We start from the raw sequence: 21,728 nt of genomic DNA, 5'->3' as shown, positions 1-21,728 counted from the left end.
GTACTCGTCAAAAAATCTAATGGAAAGTGGAGGATGTGTTGCGACTATACCGATCTTAACAGGGCTTGCCCTAAAGACTCTTATCCCTTACCTTGCATTGATAGACTTGTTGATAATTCTTCTGGCTTTAAATTGTTATCTTTTATGGATGCTTATTCAGGTTATAACCAAATTCCAATGGCAGTGGCAGATAGAGAAAAAACAGCTTTCATGACCGAGTCGGGCAACTATTACTACAACGTAATGCCCTTCGGTCTCAAAAATGCAGGAGCCACATACCAGCGAATGATGAACAAAGTCTTCCGAGGACAAATAGGAGACATGCTCGAGGTATACATGGACGACATGATCGTAAAATCCCCCGAGGAACTCGACCATGTCGTGCACCTTCGAAAGGTGTTCGAGCAGGCCAGGAAATACAACATGAGATTCAATCCAGAGAAGTGCACCTTCGGGGTCCGAGCAGGAAAATTCCTGGGGTTTTACCTAACCGAGCGAGGAATTGAAGCCAACCCTGACAAGTGCAGAGCTTTTGCCGAGCTCCCCACTCCGAGCGATAAGAAGTCCATACAAACTCTTAATGGAATGCTGACATCGCTTTCCAGATTTGTATCCAAATCAGCACAACATGCACTTCCCTTTTTCAAATTACTAAAGAAAGAAGCAGTCTTCGAATGGACAGAGGAGTGCGAGCAAGCTCTCCAACATTTGAAAAAGGCCTTATCAGAGCCACCCGTCCTCTCACGACCAAATGACGAGGAGGTATTATACCTGTACCTTTCCGTCGCCTCAGAGGCTGTAAGTGCAGCTCTTATTCGTGAGACAAACGAAGGGCAGAAACCAGTATACTTTACGAGCAAAGCCTTGCAGGGTCCTGAACTAAGATACCAACAAATTGAAAAAATAGCCCTTGCACTAGTTTATGCTGCGAGGAGATTAAGACATTATTTCTTGGCTCATACAATTGTGGTCCGAACAGACCAACCAATCAAATCTTTGCTTGGCCGACCAGATATGGCGGGCAGGATGCTCAAATGGTCCCTCGAACTCTCAGAATTCGACATTCGTTACGAGAGCAGAAAAGCTCTAAAAGCCCAAGTCCTAGCTGACTTCGTCGCAGAGATGACGAGCTCCTCCCCTACAGTGGACGGAGCAGATAAATGGACAATCTTTGTGGACGGAGCATCAAGCGCCACAGGAGCAGGTGCAGGCATCATTCTTGAGAATGAGAATGGCTTACTAATCGAGGTGTCCCTAGCACTATCCTTCCCAACTTCAAACAACCAAGCAGAATATGAAGCATTCCTCGCTGGACTACGTTTGGCCGAGGACGTACAAGCCAAGGAGATAAAAATCTACACAGATTCACAACTGGTTGCCTCACAGGTGCTAGGAGAGTACCAGACCAAGAATGATAACCTCTCTGAATATCTAGTGCTAGTAAAGGAAAAGATCACCAAGTTCAACTCTGTTGAAGTATTACATGTTCCCCGCGAGCATAACAAAAGGGCAGATATCTTGTCCAAGCTGGCAAGCACAAAAAGGAAGGGCGGAAACAAATCTGTCATCCAAGAGATACTCCCTCGTCCAAGCATAGAAAAACCAAGCAAGGTTGTGGACATAAACGTCATTGGCGACAAAGACTGTTGGATGACTCCAGTATACAACTTCCTCGAGCACGGAACTCTCCCTGACGACCAGAAACAAGCAGCTATAGTCAGACGAAGAGCCTGCTCCTATGTCATCCTTGATGGAAAGTTATACAGGAGAGGATTTTCCATCCCTCTCCTAAAATGTGTGGACGAGGACACAGCAGATTACATCCTGCGCGAAGTCCATGAGGGCATTAACGCCCAACATCTGGGAGGAAGGTCACTGGCCAGGAAAGCTCTACGAGCAGGATACTATTGGCCTACCATGCAACAGGACGCCAAAGACCACGTAAAAAAATGTGACAAATGCCAAAGGCATGGGGATATGCACTTAGCTCCCCCTCGAGAACTAAAATCTTTGTCTTCCCCCTGGCCCTTCGCCTGGTGGGGCATGGACTTACTTGGTCCTTTCACCAAAGGACTTTATCAAAATCGTTACTTAATAGTAGCAGTGGACTACTTCACAAAGTGGGTGGAAGCCGAACCCCTCTCCGACATCACATCACTCAGAATCCTGCGCTTCTTCAAAAGGAATGTGCTAGCTAGATTCGGAATACCACAGGTGGTAGTCACAGACAACGGAACACAGTTTACAGACAAAGATTTTCAAGCATTCCTTGTTGCCCTGGGCACCAAGCAGCACTTTACATCGGTCGAGCACCCCCAAACCAACGGGCAAGCTGAGGCAGCCAACAGAGTAATCCTGAGAGGGTTACGAAGAAGACTCGACCAAAACAAAAAGAAATGGGTCGAAGAGCTTGACAATGTACTCTGGGCCTATCGAACAACCCCACACTCCACAACCGGAGAGACCCCCTTCCGAATGGTATATGGAACGGAGGCAGTTATCCCCGTAGAGATTGGGGAACCATCTCGTCGGACTGAGCAACCTCTAGAAGAGGAGCAAAATGACGAAGCACTTCGAGAGGAGCTTGACCTCGTCGAAGAAATTCGAACGGGAGCTTCCTTAAAAGAGGCCACCCTGAAGCAGAAAATAGCTGCCCGTCATGACACCAAAGTCATCAAAAGAGAATTCGAGGTGGGCAGCCTCGTCCTAAGACGCAATGCAGACTCCCAGGATGGCAAACTTGCACCCAATTGGGAAGGACCATACCGCGTCATTGACAAAACAGAAAATGGTGCATACTATCTCGAGGACCTTCGAGGAAAGAAACTTCCTCGACCTTGGAATGCCCAGAAATTGAAACAATATTACAGCTAAGTTATTGCCACACCAAAAAAGGCTGCTCGCACTTCAGAACACAACGAATCGAGCACCTTAAACAACAGAGGGCACCATGGCACACGTGCTCATCTAAAACCATAGCAGGGGAACTAATTCACCATAATGGAAATGGAACTCCTGCTAGACGAGGATAACTCTCGAAACGAGCCCATCGTCCCCGTGCCACGACCTAGCACCCAGCTCGCGATGGGAGGTTCAGGTTGCGAAGAAAGGTACACTAGCGTGCTCGTATTCGCGTAACTTAGAAACAACTCTAAGTGCTTATACAGTTCCCTAAACTGTTTAAGTCAAAACAGAGGAGACTACCCTCAATAAAACATGCTCAGTATCAAGCAGGGGAAACCTCCCCGGCAAAATAACAACGAGCGCAGCATTCATACATGCAAAAATATGATAAGTATACAAAACAGGCATAAAAATAAACAGGCAAAACTTAGCACACCAACTTGCTCGAATGAGCATACCAGCATGCCCAGTCGAGCACCTCAATAACGGGGAGAGAAACTCCCCGTCACGAAGTTTAAACAGCAAATTTCGTTAAGTTTAAAATGGGGACAAGCTCCCCGGCTCAGATTTTGAGCAAGAAATTAGCATAAAATTTTGCTAAGTTAAAAGTAGGGACCAGACCTCCCCGGTTGAAATTTTAAAACAACGAAATTTCGCAAGAGTCTCTAAGTTATTAGACGGGGAGGCTCCCCGGGTGAAATTTTAACGAAATTTCCTCAAAATTTTCTAAGTTAAAAAATGAGGAAACATACACGCGAGCAGAAAATGTAAACATACATGCGAGCAGGTATAGACGAGCAGTTATAAACAAGCATAGATAAATAAAACGGGCACCTGCCCGGAATTGTCATAAAAATCAAACGGGGACAAAAGCCCACTTGTTCCAAAGTTACAAATCATGGCTCAAAGGCCCCAAAAATTCAAAGAGACAAAATAAATTACAATAGAAAGGATGGGGACATCTATTCCTCGCATCTATCTTCCTGCTCCTGCCCGTCACCCTGTTCGTCTTCATGACCCTCCTCGAACACCACCTCAGCATTTTCCTCCTCTTCATCAGAGTCGGCCAGGCCAGCCGGGATAACTATCTGGTCATCCATGACCTGCCCGTTCACATGCATTCCCCGGGTCACCAACTCCACGTCAGGATTAAGGCACTTGATTTGCTGCACGGCATTCCCAAAGGCGTACTCAGTGCCCTCTACAAAATCATGGGACAGCTGAGCAATCACCTTGACCAAGTCTGCTCGGGTGGTCAACCCCTCGGCAGCCTTGTGCTCGTTCTCGCCCGGCGCCATAGCAGCAGTGAGCCTTTCAATCTCAGCCCGAGCAGCTTCCAACTCCTCTCCCCTTTTACGGTGCTCATCCAGCTGATCACCCCAGCGTTTTTGTTTCTCCTTAAGGTCATCCACATCAATTTTGAGCTGGTTGATCCGACCTTTGGCCCGCTCATGCCTGGCCTGGGCATTGTTCAGCTGCTCGAGTAAAGATTCCCGCTCGTCACCAAGAACAAGGGAGCTCGAGATCATTCGCACCATAGCAGCCATATCACGAGCATGTTGCTGCTTACGGACCTCTGGCTCCTGATTAAGAATTGCTGACCGCTCGGCATCAAAGACCAGAGGAGGATATTTTTCAAAAAATTTCTCCACCGTATAGCACCGGGGAACTGGAAACTGGCTGCATCCTCCCATGCCCGTCTCCTCAACCGGGGAATCTTCTTCTCTTGTCCTCTTCGCTGGAGGAGGCCGGGGAGCTGAAGTAGGGGTGCCCGAACCACCAACCGAGGTCCCAATAACCTGCACGGAAGGGGTCCCCGGCCTCACTTCCTGGGAAACTCTGGCAACAATCTTCTTTTTTCCTCGGCCAGACCTGCTCGCCTTCTCATCCTGCTTGGCCTTCAACATGCGCTCGGCAATAGTTTCCATTTCGTCTGCAAATAAATGACGAGCACGTTAGTAAAGGACGAGGAATACACACAACAATAACATAAATTTTTCTAAGTTAAAAAGAAAGGAAGCAATACCCAAGCACAGTTTAACCTCCCCGGCATTTTTGCACTTGAGGAGGGTCCTAGTATTAATAAAACGAGGAGAGGCCTTAGGCTCCCCGTGTTCATCTCTTATTGTAACTCCCTTACGAGTCGTCCAGACCCCGGGAGTAAAACCGGCCACAAAGGCCTTCAAACTCTCGAAGGCAGCCATATCCTCGGGAGACAAATCTGCGTCCCCGGTTGTATATTCCTTAGGCTCCTTCTGGAAGTGGGTGTACGACCAGCTTAACGGGAACTTAGGAACTGCCCGAACTATAACTTGCCCGCTGGCATCCTTATGAGCAACACCTTGCTCGTCCCTATCTTCCTCCAGCTCCATTAAACTATCCCGGGCAGATGGAGACTCTGGCCGGACGACATAGTACCTCTCCTTGAAATCCTTAACGGAATCCACAAACATCTTAAAGAGTTTAACATCCTCGTGATGCTTCAACGAAACCCAATTTTGACGAGGTGCTCGTCCTACTTCCTTCGTCGGCTTGCGCTGAATTTTAAAGATCCTAAAGAAGAGGGGAAGGCTGGGACGAACACCTTTGTACACGCAGAGACGCTCGAACCCCATTATAAATGACCAGGAGTTAGGGTGCAGCTGCGACGGAGCCACCTGCAAGGCTTTGAGTACACTGGCCGCAAAAGGGCTGAACGGCAGTCTAAGCCCCATCTCCTTAAAAACGAACTCGTACATAGCAAAATCCTGCCCGCCAAAAGACGAGCACACCCGTTCATCCTCCCCGGGTAGACGAATCGACCACTGTTGGAGCTCGTTTGCCCTCCGCTGCTCGACAGTGGTATATAACCTAGGATCCTTGGGAGTAAGCGCCGAAGCTATTCCCCGGGGTTCTGGAGCAACCCAATCCAGTGCAGGATCAGTTATACAGTCGACCAACATATACTTCTCTGCACCCTGCGCTTCCACAACCTCCTCGGATTCTGACATTTTAAAACCTGAAATGCAGTAAAAACAAAGTGAATTCGATGACCAAATCCACCCTTTCACCGCAATTCAAGTGAAAGGGCGCAAGATAGGACGAGGACGCTGTCCCCGACCAAAGCCCTTTTCAAATGGCAATCAAAATCAAACCGAGGAGGGTAAGCCAGGCAAAAACGGGGAGGTAGGCTCCCCGACACTAAGGCTGTATAACGAAATTTACTCAAAATTTCTAAGTTAAAGACGGGGAGGTAAGCTCCCCGGCATGAAATTTAAACAGCAAATTTCATGAAGATTCCTAAGTCAAAGACGGGGAAGTAAGCTCCCCGGCATGAAATTTAAACAACAAATTTTCAGCAAAATTCTCTAAGTTAAAAGGGGGAGGAAAGCTCCCCGGCGTGTAAACTATCTAAAGTTTGAAACGGGGAGATAGGCTCCCCGTCACTTAATAAACTATCCAAAGTTTGAAACGAGGAGATAGGCTCCCCGTCACTAGTTGCCTAACCTAGAGTTTCAAAAGGGAGGAAAGCTCCCCGACACTAAATTCATAGAGTGCCCGGCATATTCATTGTAAAGTTCATAGATTCATAACAATCTCCATACGAATTTCCAGAAAAACGCCCAAAGCTGGGCAGGAACAACAAAAATAGATCTAAATAACGAAATTTAGAAGAATTACCTTGAATATGAAGAAAATCTGAAGAACGATTTGACTAGTAAGTTGAAACTTCAGAGAGAATATCCAGAGCTTCAATTGAGGAGAGAGAGTGAAAAGTAAAAATGAAATTCACTCTCCCCTCTATTTATAGATCAAGCCAGGAAAGTGAAGAGACGCTTTGATCCAATGGTCCTTACACTCCCTCGTAAAAATCAAAGCAGTAAATGCACCCTTTCACATTCCCAACGAGTAAAGCTCCCCGAATTTCACTCGAGCAAGCCCTCAAGCAAAAGGGCTATATTTACAAAAACCTCCTCGTTGCTAACTTCTTAGGTGCAGCAACGAGCAACAATTGATATTATCTCTTCGTCATAGTCGCGAGCAGGTATACTTCTCGTTGTTATCTCTTCGCCATGGCAATATCTCCTCGCAGGAGATACGAGCAACTATTCCATCTTGTGCAGTATCTCCTCGCAGGAGATACGAGCAACACATTTGAGCAAAACATTGCAAGCGCTTGCTACGAGCAAGGCTTTGACGAGCACCTTCCTCGTCCACATTTGTTCAAGAGAGGTTGCAAGGAGATTTCCTTCTGCACTTGGGCACACATCTAAAGTCATCACTCCTATGCTTAGGAGCAACGACTTGGGGGGCTCCTGTTCTGGACTAGACTAATGCTAGTCCACCTAGACCCTCACAAAGTCCACATGGCTTGTCCAACCACCTCCATGTCAGCATGGCACAACCTCTCCACCAAGATAGGGTAAAATTACTACTCTACCCACTATCTAAGGGTAATATCTTGGCAGTCCCTCTTAATGGGCCTTGGCTGATCCAGCCCACTAAGAGGACCTTTGGCCCAGAGCTGGGGGCTATAAATACTCTCCCTCTTGGGAGAGCAAGGTAGAACACTATTCATTATTACTATTACTCTCTCTCTCTAACTTCTCTCTAGTATCTCTCTTGCTCTCTTCCCTTACTGACTTAAGCATCGGAGCACCTGCAGGTACAACCCCCCCCCTCCGTGGACCATCTGCTCGGACCTGCTGCCTACCACCTGCTCAACGGACTTCCAGCTGGCCTTCTACCTGTTCTGATCAACAGTTAAGATCAGTGGTCAATTGCATAAAACTTCCTATTTTCCATTGTAGTTTGGTTTTTTTTTATTTATTTTGTTTGCATTGCTTAAATTACCTAATTACATGGCTATTGTGATTTACTTTGATGTAAAATACTTATTGTGTGCCTTATGCATCTCTTCTACAACATTCGTTTAGCTTTTGATTCATCTCCAATTGCTCACTTGTGTCATATTATCATTTATGAAAAATTTAACCCTTATTATGTTTTGGTTTCAACAATTAAAAGAAATCATGCCAGAATGCATAAAAATATGAATAACGAAATAAAAACAGGATTTAACTGGTTTATGGGAAAATTATTGTTGTTAGCCTTGCAACTTAGTTTAGTGTTCTGGTTCATATATATATATATATATATATATATATATATATATATATATATATATATATATATATATATATATATGATGACTAGTTAGGTTCAGATTCATTATATTATATTGTTAAGGAAAATGATTGTTAATATCTTTTAATACGGGAGGTTATGACCTAAATAGTAATTACCATTAAATAAATAGTTTGTGGTGTGATTGATACAAAGTTTTAGTATCTCTATGCTTCTCTAAGGACGAGATCGATCAGAGTGTGGAGACGGGGAGAACGCGGGCAACGGTGATGATGATACAAAAGAGAGAATGCAATTGACCCCTTTCCATATTAGGTAAGTCAAATTAGGTGTTACATTGCTTCTCATAATTTCTTCTGTTGGGTTTTTGTATGTTGGCTACATTTTGCAAAAACATCTTTTAATCAAGTGTTGAGACATATGTGCATACATCAAGTGTTGAGACAGATATACGTACACATTGGAACAACACCTGTGTGATCTGACTGCACGTCAACTTGCGTTTTTATTTCATGTGTAATCTTTCGAAGATTTAATTGAAGATTTATTTCGTTATGACTTGTACAACAAGGCGCACGTGATCTATTGTTTTTGAAGGCAGCCGCAAGGTTTTGAAGACCTAATTCTGTCTTGGAGCCCAAGCTATTATTTTGCTATATAAAGGGTGATGTTAACCCTGTTTTATACACCGAAACTTGAAGCTAAAATAGAATATCAAAGATGTAGTCTTTTAGGGTTTCGTGTCTTTGAGCCACTATCTAGGAGATCAGTTGGTGTAAAGTGAACCACTCGGGTTGTGAGATGGTCACTGTGTCCTCACTCAGAAACATGTAGGTAATGAGTTGAGTAGTATACTTGGAGGAAGCTTTTAAGCAACTCCAAATTGTGAACTTAGTCGTTGGCTAGGTGTTTGTCATGGAAGTTTGTCTTCTAGTTTGTTTAGAATTGTACTATTGATCCAATCGTTGTCTGTGATTGAAGAGGGAGTTGAGGAGGGCCTCATACCTAGGTGAGTCTTAGGTAGAAAGTATAGCATAGGTAGTGATTAAGTGAGGAATTGTAAACGGGAGAGTTTAACTCTAAATTGATACTATTTAGTGGACTTTATCCCTGGCTTGGTATGCCCCCAGAGTAGTGCTGAACTGGGTTAACAATTTTGGTGTGTTGTTTATGTTTTTCAGTATATGTTTTTAATGCTCTGCTTTATTGTTCTTACTGCTAAGACAAGTGTTACGACAAGTGTCTGGATATGGTGGACAACACTTGTCTACTGTGTACCAGGAATTTCATCTTCAATCCTCAAACTTTTGCAATTTCGGCTCCTTTACTAGGTTTAAGCTTATATGTTGGTTGGTTCAAATGCAAAATTATGTTTTGAACTTATGTTGCATGTTTACTTACCTTAGTCCTGCACATGATTCTGAAAAGGGATGGATGAATCAGAATGTTTAATTGGTGAGTGCTTATTGTTGGATTCTTTTTTTTTTTCTTCTGTGATGTGAATGACTGGAATAAAATGTATTTCTATCCTAGTGATTGTATTTCTATAAAGAGATGGACCATAATAAAATGTTTCATCGCATAACTATTCATCGTATTGTATTTTCATGTAAATAGAGGAAAAAAGATCTATGGAAAAATGGTGGTTGAATTCAATGCTGTTTAATATAATAATAGGGGTTTAGAATAATTAGAATACCGGTGTGGTTTAAGTAAATCCACGGATAGTGCCTTATGCATGATGACAAAGGAAGTGTTCCGGACAGATATGAATGATGTTCATACTGCAGAATTGTCGTCAGATTAATCCCGACCAAACGGGAAACAAAATCAAAAGTTTGAATTGACGTTTGTATGCTTTGGTATTGAAATTGTGTTCTTGTGATATTTGTAGTCATTTGAGGAAATTTTTGCTGTTGTATGGTACTGATTTGAGGAAATTGGTGGAAGACTAAGGTGCTGGGAGGACATAGAACTATCATGATTCATGAAGAGGTCTCAAAATGTATCTTCTGATGTGTGTGCCACTGTTTTGGAGAGGGAGAGATATAAACGTTTTATTGTTGATGTAACAAAAGATGGCGGTGTCATTGGTTATGTGGTTAACTTGGAGTTTAGAATACTTATTTTAACTTATTGTTACTTTTTTTTAACGCAAAAGCATCATGACAGAACTGTTTCTACAGGAACTAATATTGCAGTAGCACATTCTGATATTGCAGAATTAATTTGGAAACCACCTCCAGAGAGTTATGTCAAGTGCAACATAGATGCGGCGATTTTTTCAACGGACTGCAAGGTCGATATGGGAGCTGTTCTAAGAGATAATGCAGGACAGTTTATTGCAGCAACATCGGGTTGGTGTACAGCAGCCATGACAGGCAGAAGCAAAGACTTGGAGTTTACCAAAAGGCCTTGAATGGATTACCTCCTTTAATCATCACCATGTGATCATTGAGCTTGATTGTCAACAAGTGGTAAATGATGTGTTAGCTCTCTGAATATGGTTTGTTTGTGCAAAATTGTAAGACTCTTAGAAATCACGATGACTACAAAGTTGTGTTTACTAGGCGTAAAACAAATGAGAGTGTTCATGTTCTTGCAATGATGGCTCTATCTCAGGCTTCGCGTGTTACTTTTGATGTAATTCCGAGTTGTATTGCTTCTATTATTATTATTATTATTAATGAAATGACTTAAGTTTACTTGTGTAAAAAAAATAAAAATCCTAGTCTTTAGATGTGAGGGATCAAAATTGGATAGAAAAAGCACATAATTAAAGACAATAAACTCATGTTCAAGTCACAAAATTATCTACTCAAAATTCAATTAATTCATAACTATATTTCACATTACAAAAATAAATAAACTACAACTGTATTCTTTTTTTATTTGGAGATATTTATCTCTAGAACTTTATACCTATATTGAAAGAATAAATTTTGAATATGTGTCGTAGAAAGAAACCAGTAAGACAAAAGATGAGTACATTTTTTTGGTGGTGAGACAAAGATGAGTAAATACTCTGATATTAGTCCGTTTGTATATTTAAAAAAAATAGTGATTTTAATATAGAGATTAGTATTTACTATTTAGAGATTTTAAAAATAAAAAAAATAGAAATTTCATCTATTTTATTCTCAATTAACTTTAGCTCCTGTTCCATTGGATCCATCCAATTGAAATATTGCAATGCTTGCTAAAAACTCACAAGTGCTATTTCAGAAAACAAGCAAAATGCACCAAATCCCTTTTTGCAGTAATTGTTGTATGAAGAAACACTTCATAGAGACTTAAACTTTCTCCTACTTGTTTACTTTCAAGGTTCACAACCACACTACTAGTAAAAAAGAGATTGAAACAAAATATCAGGGATATCTCATGACACAAGGTAGGTTTAGTCCTGAAAATAATTCACATATCTCATAAATTCATAATGGCAACACAAACTACAAAATTTTAAAAACCTCCAAGGCAAAAGATGCTTTGATTACTCTAATGATCTACTAACACTCAACCCAAGATACTTACTTGGATTGGAATGTTTAGATTAAAATTTAAAAAAGTAAAAAGAACAACACGAAGAAACATCAGGAAACATATATTTTATCATGAAATCTATTTTAGTTGTTCTAGTATTCCTTTTCCTTCTCATACCGCTAATCAGCTCTCAGTTAGTAGCTCCACAAGCTCTGCCTTCTTCATTTTTGAGAACCCTTTTATACCGCGAGACTTTGCAAGTGCCCTCAACTCAGTCAGCTTTAATGCACTCAAATCCACATTTTGAACCACATGCTGCTCTCCCACACTTTCATCATTATAGGTTTGTTCATTGTCATGAGAATCATCCTCCGAGTCATGAGAATCATCCTCTGACAACTCTGAGAAGAACAGCTCATCCTTTATATCAAGATCAGTTCCAGCCACAGGTTCTGGCTCATCCTCATGCTGTGGCTCATCCTCATGTTGCAAATCTATTAGATCATGAATGTTCCCATTGTATTCACTACCAATTGGTACTGCATTAGTATCATCCTCATTATTAGAGACAGGTTGGTACCTTACACGTGGAACAGGAGACTTTCTTTTGAAAACTGATCGGGGCCTAGCTGATGAAGCAATGTTGGCTGCTCGAGACTCATCCTTTGGAGCACTGTTTGAATTTGAATTAAAAAAGTTTGTCCTTTGTCCTCCGTCAATTTGATTACTTTCTTGCAACTGGTCAGAGTTATGTTCTTTTCCACTGTCCTCTCCACTGTTTCTCTTTACTTGCTCAGCTGAGTGTTTCTTCAGTAGGTTGAGGAGGGAATCTACGGCGCTCTTCTCTTTAACATTCCCTCGGGGTGCTTCAACTTTCTTTTCTTCTTTGACAACAGACCTCTCACGCAGCCGAGCCTGAACCTTCCGAAATAATTCAACAATCTCCTTCTCTCTAGGGCCAGGGGTTGAAGTGGCCTGTAATTTCCCTGAAGAAAGTGATACCAATGGTCCATTTTTCGAAGATAACATATCTTCTTCAAAATTCTCGAACATATCACTTCCATCATTGTTCCTATTTCTGCCTCTGGAGGGCCCATTCCTGTCGTTTTGCCTTGAGAAATCGGGGCTTCTCCTTGCTTCACATACAACAGATGCAGCCAAAGAACCCGACTTTAGTCCTCCAATCTTGACATGTGAATGAATTCTACGACGACCTAGAGAAGGGAATGAATATACAGAAGTTCTTCGAGAAACACGTGAACATGGAAAACACTTTCCTTCTGGTATTACAAAACCTGCAATATTACAAAAGCACTCAACCAACACAAATAATTGTATGGGGCATAAAAAGTACAGAAAGACATCAAATGACACAAAACACGGTGCCTACCACATGAACCAATGACATAGTACCAAATTTTCAACCTCTGAATTTACTTATGAGGTAAAGATTGTTTATAACTTTATAGAGATCCAACTGTAAAAAAGCAAGCTTAGAAAACAAACTAATCACACTACAATCATTATGACATGCGATATATCTACAAACAGGTTGCAGATAAAACATACAGATTCAAATTGGTTCAATCATCCGAGAAAGAAACAAAATCTCTAGTTTGGTGGGTATCCCCTAAGGGTCATCAAAACCAAACAAAAAATTATGTTTTAAATTTTTACATACTAGACTTTGAGTATCTACTTTAACTGGCAAAATGCGTGGGAAAAAGACAGTCGGTCTAAAATGTACTCCATAAAAAAGAGCACACTAGTTATCCTCTTTTATCACCATTAATTTCTTATTTAAAATAAATGAATGAACGGTAGAAACTTATTAAAATTTAAAATAACATGGTCAAAACTCAGCAAACATACACACAGTTAAAAACTTAAACCAGAGAAAAGATGACTTCTAATAACAATGCAAGTATTCAATTGCTTCGGCATAGCACCCCCTATACCACATGTCACCATTTCAAGAAACAGTAGTAAATCCAAAGGTTGTGAAACTCAAAACAAAAGCCTAGGTAAACTCAATGAGCCTACCTTGACTCAACTCGTAAACTCCATACCTAAGAATTGTACAATAAGGTTAGACTTGGTAACTGATATGCCAAATATTGGCCACAAAAAAAGTATATCTTGAACCCACTAAGATAACATAATTTCCACAGAAAACGAAGCAAATAAAGGTTGAACCTTTTCTATGAAACAGCTACACCCAATTGCGAAAAACATAAAATTTACCCAATTGAAGACACAATTTCTAAAACCCTAGTGTAAAATTTGTATTTTAAGCTAAACAAATAAAAGGGTTTAAGAAGTTGAAGTACACAGAGCTACTTATACAACGCTAAGGTTTTTGAATCTTAAAGCAGAGAAGAAAAGAAGGAATAAGAAAGAGATAAAGATAGACACTAACCAACGTTGTTAGCGACGACGAGATGCACCGTTTGAGACATTGTTTCCTCACCGAACACTACACGGTGGGTGCCGGTTATATAAGCATCTCTTCTTTTCCCGCAGGTTGGAATTCGCGTGTTTTGTTTGATAAGGGGTATTCTCGGTAATATGTTATTATTTTAGGGGTATTATCGGTAATATGTTATTATTTTAGGGGTAAAAATGTCATATCATTGCCATATCATTTTTCAAACAACAAACGAAAATCTGTAAAGAATGGAGAAAATGTACTGTGTTGTTGTGAAGAAATAAAGTTCTGTTGCGAAGAGATAATAATTTAGTTCTACAATTTAGAGAGAGGATACTATACGATACTCCCTCCGATCTCAATTATAAGCAAATTCTACTTTTTAGATTTATTAGATAATCAATGTATTTGACCTTAATTAAGTCTAAATACATTAGTATTCAAATGTATCTAAAAAATAAAATTTGCTTATAATTAGAGCAGGAGGAAGTATTATCATTTCAAAATTATCTAATCAAGTTAAAAATAAAATAAAATAAAAGAACACATTATCCTTTCTTTGTCTAAATTTGTCTTACTTTGTCTAAATTTGTCTTTAACATTTTTTAGATTGTCACTGATATGATAGGTTTGAGAGATATAATACTTTTTTTTTTAATGAGATATCATATTATCTTTTAAACTAAGTTTTAAAGTACCATAATCGGACGGTATGATCTTCTCAGACAACAAGACTTCATGCAGTTTTGACTGCATGTCATCTGAATACAAGGAAATAAAAGAGAAATAAGGTGAAATTTGAGTAAAAACATTAAAAGCTTGATTCGGCGATGATTGACTTAGAGGTCATTTGTTATAGCTTATTTTAGAAAAAAAAATCATTTTTTTTAATTAAAATGATCACTTTAAAATGTTTTGCATATGTTTGTTACAGATTTTTAAAATAATAAGAAGATAAAAATAATAAAAAAAAACATTTAAAAATGATAAGCTAAGGGTTCGCCTGGCCTGACTTTTTTAGCTCTTTTTTAGATCTTATGCAAACAGCTTATGCAATTTTTATATATTATTATAAAATAGCAATTTTCACTAATGTGAACTTATAAAATCTGTTAAAGTAGTTTATGATAAAATAGCTTATAAAATTACAATTTTCCCTAGTGTAAACTTATAAAATAGCATAAAACCTAATTTATATTGCATAAGCTCTAAAAAAGATGGGTCACGAGCCCTAAGAGTAGCTTCTAAAATAATAGCTTTTTTTAGAGGAGAGAAAAAAATATATTAAAAGAAGAAAACTATTTTGTAATTAAAAAAAATCACTTTTACATGTATCTAAACAAACTAAAGATTATTTTATTTTAAAAAAATGATTTTTATTACAATAAATAAACACAAAGTAAATTCAACTTTTCTATAAAATCTCTAAAAACTAATCTCTAAAGTATTTTAGAGTAAAATCACTATTTTTTTTAGAAGGGTGTTAGGGTCACACCATCTAACACACTCATCTGAACCCACTTCTAGCTATTGGAGCCACGTCATCCCTTTTTTAAAAGCATTACTCGGCTACCGGAATCTTGTTTGAAAGATTTATTTATTTTTATTATTATTGTTTGGATTGTCACTGTTCATCTTCCAATCTATCTCACTGTCTCAAGTCTCAACCAAAACTCAGCTCATCATCTCGTTGGATTGTAAGACATCATTCTCAAATTCAAATCCAATCCCCTTGTTGTCTTTATCATGCACTAATAACTAAAACTGGAGAAGCACGAACAACAAAAGACAGATAAAAAATCAACCTAAATACCATTGCAAAATTATAATCTAAAAGGAAATTGGAAATACTAAAAGAATTGGAAATCGATAATATCAATCTCATTACCCAGACAATAATAGATTATTCAACACCTAATTCACCATATACCCAAACTGATAATACCACCTTAATCTGTCTTGCAAAAAGGGAACCTAGAAATTGATTGTTCCGCCAAAGCTCGCAATTGAGATGAAGATGAAAACGTCCAACGGAACACGTGATACAGACGGCGACCAAATAAGACTGTGATTGAGACGATGGACGGCGTCAAGAGGAGCTTGCATCCATGGAGAGAAGTCACATAACCAGAAGCGAAAAAGAATATCGATAAGAGTGTACATAACTGAATCGGTAAACATTAAATTTTCATTACATATTGTCCGAATACATAAATGGGATTACAAAATCCAAAATCCAAGAGATTAATACTAAATTGAGCTAACAACTGAAAACATAAAGAAACTAAATCTTATACAAATATAAGATAACATGACGGCAGCTCAACTAGAATAATCCAAGTATCTGAACTTCATGCTTGCAGACCATGATATCTTGATCAACCTGTTTATCTGAAATCAAATAAGTGGGGATGAGACAGTCACTTCGTCTCAGTGGATTCCTACTACCCAATTACTATTGGTGTCTACACCGGGGCAACTAACGAACTAATAGTTCTCTGATCCTGATAGTCAATCTCTAAACATGATTTACATAACATAATTTCATAACATAATACATAAAGGTGTAACACAAATTATTTATCTTGTTCGTTTTATTCATAACAAAGACACTCTGAGGTGAGCCGGTCTCAGAGGCCTGACATGTCCGTCTGCGATAATAATATACATCGACACGGCTGAAGCTCACAATCATAACATAATTGGATTCTAACGAATCCCATAACGTGGTACATAAGTAACCACCATAATTGATTGACTTTCTTACCTTAACTTAATAATCCTGATTGTTATCCTGCCCATGAATTCCCTCCCAGGGTATTTCTAAATTGTCCTGATTCCTGATACTTAATTTCATGAGGTGTGATTAACATTTTAAATATGTAACGATGTTACACTGTCCAGAGAAATACATTAGGAAGAATTAGAATATAAAACGAGTGATTTGGCGGTTAAAGTAAAATTCTGCAGTGTTCTATTATGACATTCTCGCTCGGCGAAGTCATTCCTCGCTAAGCGAGTACATCAGTATAAAACTCTGTTTGCATTTTTATGAGAAACCAAGCCAATAATCACCTACAATTCATATATTCCTAATTTCAGACACTGTAATTAGTCCATATATTCAGAATGGAGAATAGTTTGGGGATTCAACCATTCTCACACAATAAATTCCTTAAAATCCTAGTATTGTCATGCAATTGATAAATTGGGGAACTAATATTCTAACTGAACTAATGTTATCATGCATTTATTTTATTTGGGGAAACTAATGGAGCTAAACTAACTAGAGTTTAAGGCTCTAAGGGAACCCACCTCATTCCGTTGATGACAATCCTTGAGTGAAATTCGAGATTCCAACGTATTTTGTACGCTTATGTATCAGTTCGTGCGACTTGAAAATGTAGAAACCCGCAGCCAAAATTACAGCATCAGAATCCCATTTTTAAACACATCTCCAGACCATGTACATTGGTTATCAAACCCCTCAACCAATTGAATTTCCAACAGTTCCAACAATGGTTCTTGGTGCGGAGTCATACATGCAGAGCATTCTTGAATCACTTGAGATTCCACCGATTGTTTTTACTAGTAGAAAAATGCTCCAATTGAAGGTGAGAATAACTCAACTATTGAGAAGAAATAGCTTCAGATTTGGTAATGAAAATAGATGAAGAAATTGAGATGGAGAATGTTGCACGGTCAAGGTGAAAGGAAGAGAAAGATTCAATCTTTGAACTTGTTTCCATTGGTCTAAGGAATGCTTTTGATAATACTTAACCCACATGCATGGTACGGTCAGAAGATTTGAAAAATGAAGATGAGGTTGTTGTTGTTTCGGTTAAACAGAGAGAAAAGGAGGGATCTAGTGGCTAAATTAATTCTCAATGGAAGGTTGTTGTAGGATTTCAACATGGTTTGCTTGGGTTTAAGAAAATGAGTGAAATGGTTTGTAACTCCATGGATGTGAGAAAGGGATAGAGAGCTGAGTATGGCGTGGGAAGGGAGAGGATTATGCAGACTTTTCTTGTTCCTTCTTAACTTGTGTTTATAAATAAGCAATGGTTTCTTTTTCTTTCCCTTTTTACTAAATTACCCTTCCACTTATTACATAGACATGTGTATGCTTTTTGACTACTCATACTTTGGTCAATTATTCTTCAACTAAATCCAACAATTATCTCTAATTAATATTTTTTTATTAATTAAAGTCGAGATGTTACAATCTACCCCCCTCAAAAGAATTTCGTCCGCGAAATTCAAGAACTTCTTCATTATTCATTGCGTTTGCATTGCATCAATTCGATGAATTTAGCTTAATTAGAGTTCACGCAAAAGGTAGGTAACTTAATATCCTAATCTCCATTAAGGCAAAGTTTAGAATCTGGACGGGGGTATAGACAATTTAATTTGGTGATGAATGAATAAATTCTGGAATTTCGAGGACGAAATTCTTTTAAGGGAGATAGATTGTAACATCCCAACTTTAATTAATAGGAAAATATTAATTAGAGATGTTATTGGAAACTAAATAGAAATGAGAGTACAAGTATTAAGGGATACTCAAATGACACAAGCACACTTTGAAGTTAAGTGAAAGGATAAAATGGTAATTAAACTATGCCTATATAAGGTCATCACACTCACTCTACCTCCTATTTTCATAAAGCAATTTCAGAGCACCTCACCCCAACACTCTCTTCTCTCTCCGTGTCCTTCATTACCACCCCCAACATCAAAGCTCACCCCACTAATATCACTTCAATGTTGCATGCAAGTTAGGAATTGAATTCTTTGAGTCTCAAGAAGCAAGGTTAGAACCCATAACTTCCTTCTCCTTCCCTCTGCCACGCAATAATCTCCCTCTCCACCTTAACCCAAATCATTCTTAGCCTCCAAACCCTTATTCACTAAACTGCTCATTCATTTCCAATCCTTCAACTTATGGTGGTTGCATGTGAAATTAAAGCACTTATGAACCTTTGGGTATTTGATATAAACTGGGATTTAAAGTGGAAGTGAACAGAAATGGAAGATTTAAGGAGTTGAAGATGGAAGCTTGGTTTGGTGAAGTTTGGAAGAATTTATGTAAAAACCAGTATTTCTGGACATACACTCACTAAAAAGGTAATTACTCATTCTCTGTAACTTCAATTGAGATTCCGCTTGTTGTTACGGTTAGCTAACAAAATTCCAGTCGTTTGGGATACCAGCCTCGTGAGATTTGGTGGAGAAATAAGGTCTGTGCGAATTTTTGAAATGAAAGGTTCAATACAGGATTTTGCAGATTTCGTGTTTGGACAAGGCTGCACTTAAATGGTGAGTTCTCACTCTCTATAATTCTGTTTGAAATCTCGTTTGTTTCTATGGATAGCTAACTCAATTACGGTCGTCTTGGTTCCGGTTTGGTATATTTTGGATGAGTAATGAGCTCAGAGGACGCATTTAAAGTTGGAGGTCTGAAGCTGCGTTATGCAGAAAATTCTGTTGCGAATTTGCGTATTCGAGTGGCACAATCGGATGGTTGTTAAGCGTGCGGGACAACTCGGTACTGCAATTCATATCAGGTGGGTTCCCTTAGAGCCTTAAACTCTAGTTAGTTTAGTACCATAGTTTCCCGAAATCAAGAATATGTATGACAACATTAGTTTAGAAAGTAAGTTAAGATATTCCCCAAAAGTATGATGCATGATAACATTAAGGGTTTTAGGATTATAATGTGTGTGAGTTGGATTAAATCCCCAAGTCCACCTCTACTATAATTGATGGATATTGGTTAATGACTATGACTGGATGAATATGGTTTGTAGGTGGCAATCTAATGAATTTATATAGAAAATGCAAAACAGAGTACTTAACTGGTGTATTCGCTAAGCGAGGATTAACTTTGCTGGGCGATTATAACAGGACAGTACACTGCATAATTACTACTTTTCAAACTTAGCCACTCGTTTTAAACCCTTATTTATTCTGGAACTTTTCCATAGACAATATACTGATATACTAGGTTTATAGCGTCAAACACACTTCAGGAAATTACGTATCAGGAATCAGGACAATTTAGAAATACCTTGGAAGGGAATTCATGGGCAGAATAACAATCAGGATTATCAAGTTAAGTTAGGAAAGTCAGTCAATCATGGTGGTTACTTTTGTACCACATTATGGGATTCAGTAGAATCCAATTATGTTATGATTGTGAGCTTCAGCCGTGTCGATGTATATTATTATCGCAGACGGATATGTCAAGCCTCTGAGACCGGCTCACCTCAGAGTGTCTTTGTTATGAATAAAACGAACAAGATAATAATTTGTGATACACCTTTATGATATTATGTTATGTTATGAATTACGTTATAAAATTATGTTATGGACTGACTATCAGGATTAGAGAACTATATTAGTTCATTAGTTGCCCCGGGTGTAAATACCAATAGTTACTGGGTAGTAGGAATCCACTGAGACGAAGTGACTGTTCTCATCCCCCACTTATTTGATTTCAGACAAGCAGGTTGATTGAGATATCTTGGTTTGTTAGCACGAAGATTCAGATACGTGGATTACGTTATGGAGCTGACATCATGTTAATCTTATTATTATATAAGATTCGGTTTATTTGAGTTTAGTAGTTAGCTCAATCATGTATTCATTTAGTGGATTATTGTAATCCTATTGATGTATTTGATCTTGATGTAGTGAAAAATTAATGTTTCCCGATTCAGTTATGTACACTCTTGTTGATATTCTAGATAAATTGACATGAGATGTTATAATTGGTATCAGAGCCTGGTTGGGGGGTACACACAAAAATATGAGACACTGGCTGGTGTGAATAGGTTATCTAATAAACTGATTGCTAAGGAACTGTCAAACACAATTGTCTTGGTTTACTAATGGTGATACTACTACTAATTAAGTTGCCTAACTTTAGGCTGCTTGATGATGCTAATTAATCAGTCATAAACATATCTGATGATTTTCCAAAGAATTATTCATGTTTATTGGCTAACATTTCCCGACTTACATTGGTCTAACTTGGTTACAATGACTGGGATTGAAAGGTTTGTACCATTAGCACCAATCTTGATACTACTTTTACATCTCTAGATGGTCTTGGATTTTTATCCGAAATGAGTTGGTAAGATCTCATAAAGAAAGGTGCTAAACCGGTTAGCAGGTAAACATTAAAACAAAAAAGGTGACGTGGCTCCAATAGATGAGAGTGTGTTCAAATGAGTGTGTTAAATGATGTGACCTTAGCATTACTCTTTTTTTTTAAGGCTTAATTAGTAAAATGGTCCCTTAAAGACATTTTAAGTTTCAAAACGGTCTCTTAAAGGAAAAAAAGATCTGTTTTGGTCCCTTAACTATTGACTGTTAGTCACAATGGTCCCTTCCGTCAATTTTTAACGCAAAATGTATTAGGTGGACTAACATTACATTTGGTCCACCATAGATCTCAATAAATCTCTTAATTTAAACCATTTGATCTTATTGAAAAACAATAGCCATTGGATTTTGAATATCCACTATATGTAACAGTGCATCATTATCAACTAATTTTTTTCTCTATTTCTTCATCTTCTTTCTTACCTTGTTCTTCATCTTCATCATTATGTTCATAAATTATCAAATAAATCCAGAAATAATTATCCCCATATGAAATAATACATCAATACAATCACCTCCTTCTCTCTTTCATCGCTCTTTCATTTCATTTCTCTTCGGTTCCCTCAAAATTTGTTAATAATCAAAGCAAAAGTTTTTAGATTCCCGCAAGATTTTTTAT

At 38.7% G+C, this 21,728-nt stretch overlaps 1 protein-coding gene and 2 long non-coding RNA genes across 3 annotated transcripts; 1 reads left to right on the top strand and 2 right to left on the bottom strand.

Moving 5' to 3' along the window:
- Positions 1–11,427: 11,427 nt before the first annotated feature.
- Positions 11,428–14,074, bottom strand: LOC123884852 (rho-N domain-containing protein 1, chloroplastic). Its single transcript, XM_045934089.1, has 2 exons — positions 13,931–14,074; positions 11,428–12,806 (listed from the first exon to the last, which is right to left on the bottom strand). Exons 1-2 carry the CDS (start codon positions 13,968–13,970, stop codon positions 11,695–11,697), a joined length of 1,152 nt encoding a protein of 383 aa, XP_045790045.1. The 5' UTR covers positions 13,971–14,074; the 3' UTR covers positions 11,428–11,694.
- A 2,005-nt stretch (positions 14,075–16,079) lies between these two features.
- Positions 16,080–17,962, bottom strand: LOC123881733. The gene is made up of 2 exons (XR_006799576.1): positions 17,255–17,962; positions 16,080–16,330 (listed from the first exon to the last, which is right to left on the bottom strand). It is a non-coding gene; the product is annotated as an uncharacterized LOC123881733 (long non-coding RNA).
- Positions 17,963–18,416: 454 nt separating this feature from the next.
- Positions 18,417–20,809, top strand: LOC123881741. The gene is made up of 3 exons (XR_006799577.1): positions 18,417–19,066; positions 19,153–19,506; positions 20,443–20,809. It is a non-coding gene; the product is annotated as an uncharacterized LOC123881741 (long non-coding RNA).
- Positions 20,810–21,728: the final 919 nt, after the last annotated feature.

This window comes from Trifolium pratense, linkage group LG1, assembly GCF_020283565.1.
Source record: "Trifolium pratense cultivar HEN17-A07 linkage group LG1, ARS_RC_1.1, whole genome shotgun sequence".
Classification (NCBI taxonomy): Eukaryota; Viridiplantae; Streptophyta; class Magnoliopsida; order Fabales; family Fabaceae; genus Trifolium; species Trifolium pratense.
Note: the sequence above shows the minus strand (reverse complement) of the source record. Positions and strands in the feature narration are given on the sequence as shown.